Source organism: Thalassophryne amazonica, chromosome 2 (assembly GCF_902500255.1).
Source record: "Thalassophryne amazonica chromosome 2, fThaAma1.1, whole genome shotgun sequence".
In the NCBI taxonomy this organism is placed as follows: Eukaryota; Metazoa; Chordata; class Actinopteri; order Batrachoidiformes; family Batrachoididae; genus Thalassophryne; species Thalassophryne amazonica.
In genome coordinates, this window is record NC_047104.1 from 101,750,510 (window position 1) to 101,763,633 (window position 13,124).

At 40.1% G+C, this 13,124-nt stretch overlaps 1 protein-coding gene across 1 annotated transcript in view; it reads left to right on the plus strand.

The window, feature by feature from the left end:
* Positions 1–1,691: 1,691 nt before the first annotated feature.
* galnt18b (UDP-N-acetyl-alpha-D-galactosamine:polypeptide N-acetylgalactosaminyltransferase 18b) overlaps positions 1,692–13,124 on the plus strand; it is a 366,991-nt gene continuing 355,558 nt past the window's right edge. The window contains exon 1 of the mRNA XM_034190778.1: positions 1,692–2,263. Coding sequence (XP_034046669.1) covers positions 2,026–2,263 — 238 coding nt within the window. The 5' untranslated portion in view covers positions 1,692–2,025. The remainder of the gene's footprint in view (positions 2,264–13,124) is intronic.

The window sequence follows — 13,124 nt, forward strand, 5'->3', positions numbered from 1 at the left end:
AAACAATTTATTTTCCCCCTTTGGTGCATAACAAAGTGTACAAACAAAAACTGCGTCGGTCTGGCGGAGTGAAGGACGGCACGCTCTCCAGCACCCAAAAGGATCGAAGCCTGGCGCTTCTGGACCCACATTCACCGCCAAACACCCCCTAGGTGGACACGACAAACTGACTCTGTGAAGGATAGAAAAGGTGAGGTAAGTCAGCAGCTACAACAAATATCCTTCAAAAGGCACACACTATCAGCAACACATTCAGGTCCGAATTCAAGCTTTATGTAAATGAGCAGCTTCTCACAACAGGTGGAGGATCATCAGTCTGCATGCCACGGCAGTGAGAAGCAAGCTGCACAACTCTCATCAAAGTTCAAATATACGGCGTCACAAAATACCAAGTTACTGTTAACAATTATTCAGATAATCAATCACCTCTGATGTGTGCTGACAGCATGTGTCCCTCACCCTTCCTCCTTCACAGGCACGATGTGTCAAACCCAGGCGCGGTCCTCAGCGTCTCACAAACGAACATCACAAGGTCGAGTTCCCGGCAATTCTGCTTGAATCACACATGACTTAAATGCAGAACGCCATCTCATTATCTGCTTCAGCTGAAAGTCTTTAAGGTTGCACGTGAGCACCATCCACAGGTGCCGCACATCATGTTGATGAGGGTGAAGGACTCTTCTGCCAGCACCTTCTCCACAGACAATAAATCAGTTTGCATACCACCTGGAGAGCAAAGAAAAGAAAAGAACACCAAAATGTCCAGCCACACCCCCCCAACACACAACAATTGTATTTCAGTTGTTCTGATAAAAAACAAGACATTATGTTAATCTAATTGAAAAATTAACTTTTTGACTTAAAAAAAGGTAATAAAATAATAACTGCAACACAGAAAATTAACCTATTACAAACAATTTACTTTTTCACTTCCAGCAATTCAATAAATTAGGTGATTTCAGTATGTGCCTTGAATGATTTATTAGAGTGTGATAGTCCAAACATGGGCTCACCATGGACGTGTGTGGGCGGGAATGCGTAAAGTAAATGAGGCAAATTTGCGCATGTCTGAAAGAACACACTGGGTACAAAAATTAACTTTTCTAATTTGGCTTGAATGGGATACATCAAGTAAAGCATGTCTTCCAATCTTAAAGTACTACTTACTTATTTAAAATGAGTGTTCATAACAGGCTGATGAAAACTGAGTTTGGTTAACTTATCATACTTAATTAATTTGTATGTTAGCATTTACCTTGCACAAACTCGTTATTATCCTAATAATTTCCTTTCTCTGTAAATCAACCAATCTGCTTTTGTGATTTATATTTTTTTTCCTTTTATTAATTGAAGACTTTGCATTTAGTTATGTTAAATTTTTGTTTTTGGTCCTTATTGTCTTGTTTGTTGGATTTACACTATTTAAATATGTACATATCTTGGACACCAGAATGCGTCCAAATAACATAATGTTCTTTTATTTCTGATTGTGAGACATAAGAAAACTGGAATTTGGACATGTCCTGATCATGTGCAGCTTTTGTCAGTGTAATGTTGAATGATCTATCCGGATGTCGGTCACACTGCACAGGACAAAGAATAAAAAAAAGTGCAGTATTGTAACGTGACGCAAATATGTCGTTTATTGCAGAAAACAACGAGGTTTCTAACGAAACAAGGTCTGTATGATGTGGTGTTGAGGTCCACGCAGCGTGGGTCTGTCAGCGTCCCTCCTATTGGCTGCAGCCGGATGCTCCGTGTCCTTCTCCCGCTTCCTCAAATGCCACCGGAGCAGACGCGAGCCTGCGGAGCCACCAGCCGGAAGCTTCACCTGTTAGATGTCTGACTTCCAGCCTGTCGGCAGACCCGAACACGTGTGAGGTGAAGGCTCCTCCACGCCGCCGATTGCTGCGGGTTCGCGCCGCCTGAGCTGCCGCCGGGCTGCGGGTGTTTGCGGGGCGTCTGTCGGCTCCCGGTCCTCCTCCGATCAGTCTGCAGCAGCCTGCATGGAGGAGGGATGTCGGCATGGCTTGTACGAGGAGAACCAAAACTTTGGTGTCCACATACGTGATCCTGAGTGGCATGACCAACATAGTGTGTCTGCTGTATGTCGGCTGGGTGACTAATTACATCGCCAGCGTGCACGTCAACGTGCCGATGCCTTTAGCGGAGAAAAAGTTAGAAGGTGACAAAAGAGGAGACACGATCCGGATCATGGAGAGGCTGGACCGCCTGGAGAACGTAGTCAACCAGCACATCCAAGGTAGGAGCTTTATTATTATTATTATTATTATTATTATTATTATTATTATTATTATTATTATTATTATTATTATTATTATTATTATTTCACAATATACAGCGTTTTTTCATGGAAAGTTTGGCGCCTTTACACGCAGTCTGTTCAGCTATGTTCCTTTAGGGCACAGAGAAGTTTTGTGTCACAAGAGCTTCACAATAAGGAAAGTAATTGGTTTCCCGTGCACCTCAAACACGAATTTACACCAGAAAATGGATTGATTACTTCATTTATTTGTATAATTACCTGTTCAGTGTATAAAATATATGCAATTTCTCAGAAGCCAAGGTCCAAGTGATCTGTTCTGAATATGAATGATTCCAAATTCCAATCATTTATCTGTTTGAAAATCAGACAAGTGTAGGCAAGCGTGTTCTGTTTAAAACCAGTTCAAAACCAGCTACAATCTGTGTGAATGAGGTTTGAAGCAGTTTAAAATGAAATGTAACTTTATCTAGACTTTTTGGCTGTTAATAGCAGTGTGAAACAAGCAGTTTAAAAGCATGCTTTTAAAAGCATGGTTTTTAAAGCAGTTTAAACCAGTCTATCTTTAGTGTATAACCGTTTAAAAATGGTTAAAAGCAGTTGATTTCAGTTAAAATAGAAAGAAGAACAAATCATCACATTTATGAAGCTGAAACATGCCAAAATATGTCATTTTCTCTTGATAAATTGTCTTGTTAATTAGGGCTTGGTAAAAAAAAAAAAAGGTTTTTTTTTATCACTTGTATGGTATTATGGGTTTTTGAGTCCAGAAGATCATGGGTTCAAATCCCTGCCTGACTGGAAAATCACTAAGGGCCCTTGGGCAAGGCATTTAATCCCCTAATGCTCCCAGTGTGTAGTGAGCACCTTGTATGGCAGCACCCTGACATCAGGGTGAATGTGAGGCATAATTGTAACACGCTTTGAGCGTCTGATGCAGATGGAAAAGCGCTATATAAATGCAGTCCATTTACCATTTACCATTATTTCATAAATCCCTGAGATCTTTGTATGTCTGCACGTGGACATGTGATGCTTTAACCATGTTTGTGTCTCATAAACAACCTCTGATGCTCACACAGTCTGGTCTCGCTGCCTCAGTTGAATACAAAAAATGGCAGAAAATGCTCCACGGAATTCACTGCCAGGATTGAAGGCAGATCTTTGGTGACATTTTGGATTTAAAAAATAATGACAGAGAAGAATTTATATAGCACTTTTCCATCTGCATGAGAAGCTCAAAGCGTTTTACAGTGATGCCTCACATTTACCCATTCACACAAACACTCACTCATCAATGTCGGGGCGCTCAGTACACATCGGGAGCAACTTGGAGAGGTGAAGGTCTAGTGGTTAAGCGTTGGGCTTCACACCAGAAGAACCTCGGTTCAAACCCCAGCCTGACCAGAAAATCACTAAGGACCCTTGGGCAAGGTCCTTAATCCCCAAGTTGCTCCTGAGTGCCTTGTATGGCAGCACCCTGACATCGGGATGAATGTTAAGCATAATTGTAAAGCACTTTGAGCGTCTGATGCAGATGGAAAAATGCTATATAAATGCACTCCATTTACCATTTACCAAGAATTGGACAAAAGAAAAATTTAGGTAAAATAAGACATGCAAAATGAAGATAAAATATAATGGGAATACCACAAATTTTTGGAACCATACCACGAGACATCAATCTGCAAAAACATATCATCTCAAACAACCGTGTGTACAAAAATTAACCAAATATGTTACAGCTTTCATATGTAAGGATTTAAGCCTGCATGGTCTGAAGCCTCATTAAGATACTCAAAGAGGTTACATTATATGACACACAATCATTTAAGGGAAGCGTAAGTTTGGGATTAATTCTTTATGTAAACATTGATATTTTTAAAAATGTATTACATTAGAGGTTTCCATGTTGAAGTTACAGACAAAAAGCACCTTCACTCCTGCACCAATTTAATCCCCGCACTGGCATGCAGTCTTGCATGCCAATGAGTAAACTGCGTGAACTGTGCACGGCTGCATGCCAGTGCGCAAAGAAAATTTTGAAATATTCAAAATTTCTTACACACATAAATTTCATGGCACCTGCTTGAACTAGTCATGAACATTGTGCAACCTGTTCGAAAATACTGCGTCACTACGTGTTGATGCGTGTCATTGCACGCAGGACACCTAAAGCTGAAATTAGTTTATGATGAGATGTTCCATCTATAATAAACATAACTTTACAGATACATTACCTGACTCATGAGAAGGAATGAAAAAGCGTTTTGCCAATCCATTACTCTCTCTCTCTCTCTCTCTCTCTCTCTCTATATATATATATATATATATACACGCAGCAAAAAAAAAACACCTCCGTGTTGGAAACCATTCAGAAGATTCAGACGGCTTTCGATGGCTTTCAGTCGAGTGAGTATCTGAGAAATTGTGTAACAGCTGGACATGCCCCAACATGTCCTGTGAGACTTCCAAGATGGAGGTGTTTTTTGCTGCGCGTCCTGAGCAGTTCGGTGCCGACGCGCGAAATCCTCTGCACGTCTTTCATTACAAAATCTCCTGTAACAGTGGAATGTGCCGCAAAAGTGCTATGTCCAGCTCTGTTGCCATTTCTGTGGTAGTCACATGATGTCCCGGATCAACACAGCATCCAGTTTATAAATGATCTAGTCGATCCAGCCTGTCGAATGGCCGCTCGGTGCGCCGCGCGCCCTGCGCTGCTGGGGGCCGTCTTTAAAAGGTTTTAACAGTCCATAATCCGCATGACGCCGACAGAATCTTCACCGATATCCAACTGAATCTATCGAATGGTTTCCAACTGCCTGTCTCTAACAGTTTCGGAAAAAAATTTCATGGAGCAAAGCGGCAGTCTCTCAGCAAGTTCTCAGACAAAAGAAATCCGACGGGAGGGGTGGACCAGTGCTCACTCAAAGCCTGCCCACAGGCGAATGACGCAACCGACAGGCATGGAAAAACTCACGCATGCGCACAAAGGTTCAAGCTTGTCTGATGTAATCACACGTGATTCAAATCCATATAGTTTTTGAAAAAAAAAATAAAAAGGTACGATACTTTTTGGACAGACCTCATATATATACACTCAACAAAAATATAAACGCAGCACTTTTGGTTTTGCTCCCATTTTGTATGAGATGAACTCAAAGATCTAAAACTTTTTCCACATACACAATATCACAATTTCCCTCAAATATTGTTCACAAACCAGTCTAAATCTGTGATAGTGAGCACTTCTCCTTTGCCGAGATAATCCATCCCACCTCACAGGTGTGCCATATCATGATGCTGATTAGACACCATGATTAGTGCATCTGTGTGCCTTAGACTGTCCACAATAAAAGGCCACTCTGAAAGGTGCAGTTTTGTTTTATTGGGGGGGGGATACCAGTCAGTATCTGGTGTGATCACCATTTGCCTCATGCAGTGCAACATATCTCCTTCGCATAGAGTTGATCAGGTTGTCAATTGTGGCCTGTGGAATGTTGGTCCACTCCTCTTCAATGGCTGTGCGAAGTTGCTGGATATTGGCAGGAACTGGTACACGCTGTCATATACGCCGGTCCAGAGCATCCCAAACATGCTCAATGGGTGACATGTCCAGTGAGTATGCCGGCCATGCAAGAACTGGGACATTTTCAGCTTCCAAGAATTGTGTTCAGATCCTTGCAACATGGGGCCGTGCATTATCCTGCTGCAACATGAGGTGATGTTCTTGGATATATGGCACAACAATGAGCCTCAGGATCTCGTCACGGTATCTTTGTGCATTCAAAATACCATCAATAAAATGCACCTGTGTTCTTTGTCCAACCAATAACCTTCCACTCTGGAAATAAGTGCACTAACTGCTTGGCCACCACCCTGCTGTTATGATAAATTGTAAATGGATTACATTTATATAGCGCTTTTCCATCTGCATGAGAAGCTCAAGGCACTTTACAATGATGCCTCACATTTACCCATTCACACAGACACTCACACACCGATGTCAGGGCACTGCCGTACAAGGCGCTCACTACTCATCGGGAGCAACTTGAGGATTAAGGTCTTTAATTAATAGATTAATTAGATTATAATAATTAACTAATAATAATAACAATAATAACTAATAATTCAAATTATTCGAGTAACTCAAATAATTCGATTACAAAAAATGTTTGAGGCAAATTCTGTGCCTTGAAGTACATATGCCAGGCCTGTGTGTGGTGCTGTAACATCCCCAGAAACAAAACAGAAGAAGAAGAGAGCATGCCCATAAACTGTGTAAAGGCTAATCCAAAAGCTACCACTTTCCAACGTGACACACATAGTAACTTTTAAGAGAAAGAGGGTCCATGCTGATCGAAGCAGTGTGCTTGTCTGTTTTTACAAAACACACTGTTAGCTCTACGTGGGGATTGACTTTCCTAGATTACAGTCACATCTTTAAAGGTCTTATTTGACTAACATTGTAAAACCTAATGATCTTATGGTAATGATATTAAACATAGCAACATTTCACATCTCAGAAGCTCAAACAAGACACTGTTTGGCATTTTTGTATGGAAAAACAGCTTACTGTAAATGATTAGTCTATTGCCAAAAAATAAAAAAGATTACTCTTTTGTCAGTCAACTAATCAAATGACCATTTGAGGTTTACCCAAAATATAATTTACACTGCTTAGTTTAAAATTGAATTCTTAATTTCTCTAACACCATAGTACTGTGAGCGGTTGGGGTTTTTTAAGAATGTGTGGAATTCCAAAATCCCTTTAAGCCTGTACTTGTGGCATACGGTTACGTTGTACCCTATTCACAAATGGTTAATTGTTTCTTTAAAAAGGAGCTATTATTGTCATGGCAGGAGAACTCAGTTGTTTTGTGTGTGACAAAGGACAGAGCTGCAGGAGTGAATTGTGGACATGAATGCAGTTTTGAGAAGGAAAGCTCAGCGTTAAGATCGGATAAACATTCTTCTCCAAGTCAAGTTGCCATTACTTTGTGGCATGTGCACGGGTGCTGGGTAGAGCATTGGTCAGGTGCAACTGCAGTCCAGGTTTCAACGTGCTGTTGCTGGTACTGATATTGATGGTGTTTCAACAGCATGATCAAACACGAGTGATTCAGGCTTTTATCTGAAATTACTCATATGTTAAAGCAAAAGACCCCTCTCTGTTTTAAAATTCTCTGTGGCTTGTTGAATATTTTATTGTGACTGAATGCTTATGGGGGAAAAAATCAGATTGCAATATTTTATATTATTTTTCAACACACTGTGGCATTTAAATGTATTTTAATGTTTAACATTCAAGCACTGATAATGGTGTTCAACTTAGAGGTCTAAGAGCATTTTCTTGGTTTTACCATAACTTCAGAAATTCCCTTTTTTAAGGTACTCCCTTTCAATGTCATGCCCATGCGTTGCATATCAAAATGTTCAAAACAGTATCAGCGTTCTGAATAGGGATGGGTATTGATAAGATTTTATCTATCGATTCCGCTTATCAATACAATTCCTTATCGATACCTCTTGTGAATTTTCTGTGTCCTAAAAGTAGGTTTTACAGGTTTTCTATGACAACAACATTTTATTGAGTCTTAAAGTAAATAAATATGAAATTGGTCACTGGATCCTTGATCTTTGGACATAAATAAACTCTACATGGTGGATTCTTGATCTCTGGACTTAAATAGAAATAAACAAAATCTGTAGTTTTTGTCAAAAGCATTTCCTTTCAGACAGTAATGGCATGAATGTCACTCCATACCTCTGAGCTGAGCTCAGCCAGCTGCGCTGCACATCAGGATGTAATTCATAAAGAATGCAGGACATCTCATTTTGGGGGGGGAAAAAACGTCTTGGTCTTTTGTAGTTTGTTTATTTTACAACGTTTGGAAAGAGGTGCCATTTGATTTAAAATGGATTTGTTTTGAAGCTGTTAATTCTGACCAGAGTCTGACTTGACTTGGCAGAGAGTGGCGCAGCATTTGGAGCAGTGTGAATGGAACGGAGGACGATTATTATTTCTTGCCTGCAACCAGACAAGAGTCCCATAGTGACTTTAATCCTCACAAAAGTGACTCACGATTGACATCTTTAAATGGCTTTGAGAGGGGTTAAGAAGCAGACTTGCCGCTTCTAAAAAGCAGCGAAGCAAGGACTCAAAGAAGCGGGGGGTCAGAGCACTGCTTTGTTGGTTCAAGCTTCAAAGTGGAGCTGTTACAGAAGCGGTTGATTACAGACCAGCTGCAGGGTCTGCAATCAACATAGAGAAATGATCATTTTCCTGACAAATGCCCTCAAAAACAACGGCCGCTCTGAAGGACCGATGAGGGAATTGTTAAGCAAAAAGGCTATTGATATCAGTGGATCGAATCATTTCTTAACGATTCTCGAAAAGAACCGGTTCTTGATACCCAATCCATACTTCTGAATATGTGACATCTATTTCTCTAGAACAATTTGGCTCCAAACCTGAAAATATGAAATGTGTTTTTCAAAATTCTTTAGATCATACATACACATAGATGCATACTTACAACAGCAAATGCCAGCACAGACAGTATAGATTAATCAGCAAACAAACATGTCAGACAAACACTGTGCACAGTCCCCAAAACAGTAACAAAAATCTATAAACCTAGTTCATCAGATTATTATATTGCTCTTACAGAGCCTTTTAAAGCCGAATAAGGTACCAGATAATTTGATGTTATCAGGACATTTATTACAAATGTTAGCACCTTTTAACAGAAATACAATGACTTTTTACAATAGTTCGAATCTTTGTCTTCTCAAATACTAATGTTCCTCTCAAACTGCAACTGGACTCCCTCATTTTAAACAGATCCTGGACATGTTTAAAATGAGGGAGTCCAGTGTCCAGTCCAGCATGGGCAGCACTTACCCTGTCCGTGTCACAACAAACCCATAAATGCATAAGGAGGTTGCGCATTTGTGACTCAGTTGTGTGATGAAAGGAGCCTGAACACGCTCCTCTCTTTGAGTCCGAACAAGCTAAGCTAACAGGCTAACCTCAGTTTGAGTGTTTATTAAGTCATATTTTTGAGGACTGTGCAGTGGTTCTCATAATGGTCAATGTTGGTGTGGACATTAAAAGTTATGAGCTGCTTATTTAATGGGCTTAAGGGATCAAGCTACTGATGGCTGCTAAAAGTACTAGCAGCTAGCATACAACATTAAGGGCCCCCTTACACATAACACAAAAGATGCAGAAACCGGAAGACAATCTGCGAACCAAAAACGAAATGGGGAACTGTGAAACATTCAACCTACTGTCGTGAGGACGCACGTTTGGACAGGTGTGCACGAAACTGCAGCAATGGTTTCGTGCACGCCCGTGTTCGCACACAAACACAGTGCGAGCACGTGGAAAGTCGTGCACACAGCAGCGGAGGAAAAAAATTAAAAGACACCACAATTTATAATACTTAATTCCTGTTATAAAGCATAAATTTAGCCTTCTTCAAGGTGTACACATGAATTACCTGATGCGCTCGAGCAGGCCAGCTCCCGTCTCATGAAGAACCGGTGCTTGCGCCGTGAACACATCAGCAGTGATCCGCTGCAAATGTGATCTGTTTAAATTATTACTAGGGATGGGTATTGATAGGATTTTATCTATCAATTCCTCTTATCGATCTGATTCGTTGTCGATTCCCTTATCGATACCTCTTATGAATTTTCTGGGTACTAAAAGTAGGCTTTACGGGTGTTCTATGTCAACAGCATTTTAAATTGGTCACTGTATCCTTGATCTCTGGACATAAATAAAAAATAAAATCTGTAGTTTTTGTCAAAAGCATTTCCTTTCAGACATTTTGGCATGAATGTCTCTCCATACCTCTTAGCTGAGCTCAGCCAGCTGCTGCACATCAGTGCAGGACATCTCATTTTGGGAGGAAAAAAAAAACAAAAACGTTTTGATTGATTGCAGTTTGTTTGTATTATAACGTTTGGGAAGAGGTGTCATTTGATTTAAACGGCAGTAATTCCCAGAACCCTTCCAGATGACCAGTGAATCTGAATGTTTCAACCTCTTAGCAGTAAACGAAAGTTTTTCATGCTAGAAATAAGGTCTACACAATGTGGGCTTAATAAAAAGTGTGACAGACGCAATGAAGCACATTTGACACATTACTACATAAACTGAGTTAATCAAACTGAGTTGAACTGAAACGGGAGAAATGTTGGGTGAATGTAATCGCAAAGTTATTACAAACAACATCCTTATAAACTTACTTGTATGCTTTTGTCAGCCGATCAGTGCAGTGTGACGGCGAACTACGGGGCCGGTGATGAACACATTTAAGCAGGGGTGTAAGCACTCTGTTGAATGGAGTCAGAGCTCCATCTACTGGACAAACGGTGCAATGACATTTTACATTGCCAACACAAACTTTATTTCAGTAACTGTTCTGTTTATGAGAAATTATCGGCAGTCTATCGGCAAAATTACGGCCGATAGTGAGTACTTTGAAAAGGGCTTATATCGGCCGATATATCGGTTGGGCTTTACATTCCAGTAGTATCCTGCTCTTACTAGGATGCAGCAGTTTTCTAGCTTGGCAGAAATTTCTAGGAGGAAATCACTAAAGAAATTAACAAATTGACAAACACAAACATTATTTCAGTAACTGTTCTGTTTATGAGAAATTATCGGCATTCTGTCAGCAAAATTACAGCCGATAGTGAGTACTTTGAAAAGGGCTTATATCGGCCGATGATATCGGCAGGCCAATATATCGGTCGGGCTCTACATTCCAGTAGTATTCTGCTCTTAATAGGATGCAGCGGTTTTCTAGCTTGGCAGACAATTTGTTTCGGTCAAACCATATTTTCAATTTGTTCATTTCTTCAGTGATTTCCTCCAGTACTATCTGCCAAGCGAGAAAACAGCTGCATCCTCGTAAGAGCAGAATACTACTGGAATGAATTTGAATAAGGAAACTTGTTTTTTTTTCTCACCAAAATGAATGCTGCACTCACTGCAGTTTGTCTGTAATAGCCCCAGATTGCATTTCAGAGCTTCTAGAATTCAAACATTTTCATGTGGGTGGTGTTGGGGGGTAATTTTGGGTTTCAGCTCTTTTTGTTTTTCACCACTTTCATCCCTGTGAGTCACATTTGTGCATATTAACCCTCTGGGGTCTGAGGGCATTTTTTTGGACAGTTTACTCGCCTGGCATAAATGTTTTATTATTGCTGTTAACAGCTCTCCCTGCATCCCACAATCAAGTTTTATGTCTCTTTTTTTCAGGACAACCTGTGATTTCAGAATATATATGTTTTTGTTATGTTTTATAAGTGTAATTAAGGTTTACAATCAAAAATAGGCAAGGAAAAAATAAAGTGAAAAATAATTTTTCACACACATTTATTCAAAACACACAGTAAAGTATAATAAACAACTGTTCTGACACTTTATAAAGGTAATTTGAGGTCTTGTGATAAAGGCTGTACAACAAAAAGGTTCAAACAATAAACATAAATGCACATTTTGAACAATATATACAAAATGGTCTATGCGTTTTCTTGTCCATTGATATGGTAAACAAGTGCTTTACACAGAGAAAGCAACAGAGCTATCCAGTAACATTCACATGCAAACTAGTGGAGCAATCCTGATAGTTACACACTTTGTTTGAGCACGTGAGATTATCATCAGAGGCTCTCCGTGTGCTCCTGCTTTCACTGATCGCTGTGCGTAATGGCGCAGGGCACACTGAGTATGTACTAATAGTATGTACTCATTGGAGCACCCAGGGGGCTATTCAAACGGGCCAACTAGTAACACATCACTCCTGAAAATGATCTTTGGCTTTTCACTTGAGGTAAATCTGCCCTACGATTGGATTTTGGAAAACCATGTGATGGTGAACCAATTCCGATTGGACACTCACATTGTGCACGTCATCACACAGCTTCTATGAGGAGTACAAAGATGGCTGATGGCTGGCTCGAAGGTAAAAAAAAAAGTAAGTTTCTATCTCATATCATTCAAAAGTTATTTATAATTTAGTAAAGCTTGGTCTTAGCCATTGTATACGACGGGGTTGGCCCCAGAGGGTTAAAGTCACTAACTGGGACTCCTGTCTTGTTGCAAGAAAGAAACACAGCTCTGTACGCTGCACAGCTCTCTGCCGAGTCAAGTTAGAACGATAGAGTCCAGTTGGAATTAATAAATTCAAAGCGAAACCCTGTTTAAATCAATTGACACCCCTTTCCAAATGTTGTAATACAAATTGCAATCGATCAAAACGTTTTTTTTTCCTCCCAAAATGAGACGTCCTGTGCTGACGTGCAGCAGCAGGCTGAGCTCAGCTCAGCGGTATGGAGAGACATTCATGCCAAAATGTCTGAAAGGAAATGCTTTTGACAAAAGCTACAGTTTTTATTTATGTCCAGAGATCAAGGATACAGTGACCAATTTCGTATTTATTTACATTAAGACTCAATAAAATGCTGTTGACATAGAAAACCAGTAAAGCCTACTTTTATTACACAGAAAATTCACAAGAGGTATCGATAAGGGAATCGATAAGGAATCGGCTCAATAAGCAGAATCGATAATGGCATCAATATCGATAAAATCTTATCAATACCCAGCCCTACTCAGTATACAGGCTTTGCTTCACCACAAAAATGTCAGCTACCTATTTTATAAACACTACACAATCTAGAGCCCTTGGATCCCCACGGGCAACATGCTAGTGTAATATTAACCCTATAAAATGAATTACCCCAATAATTACTGAGAGCATCAGCTACAAATTAAGACCCAGAATCTGAGACTGTATGTTGCATCAGAGCAACACAG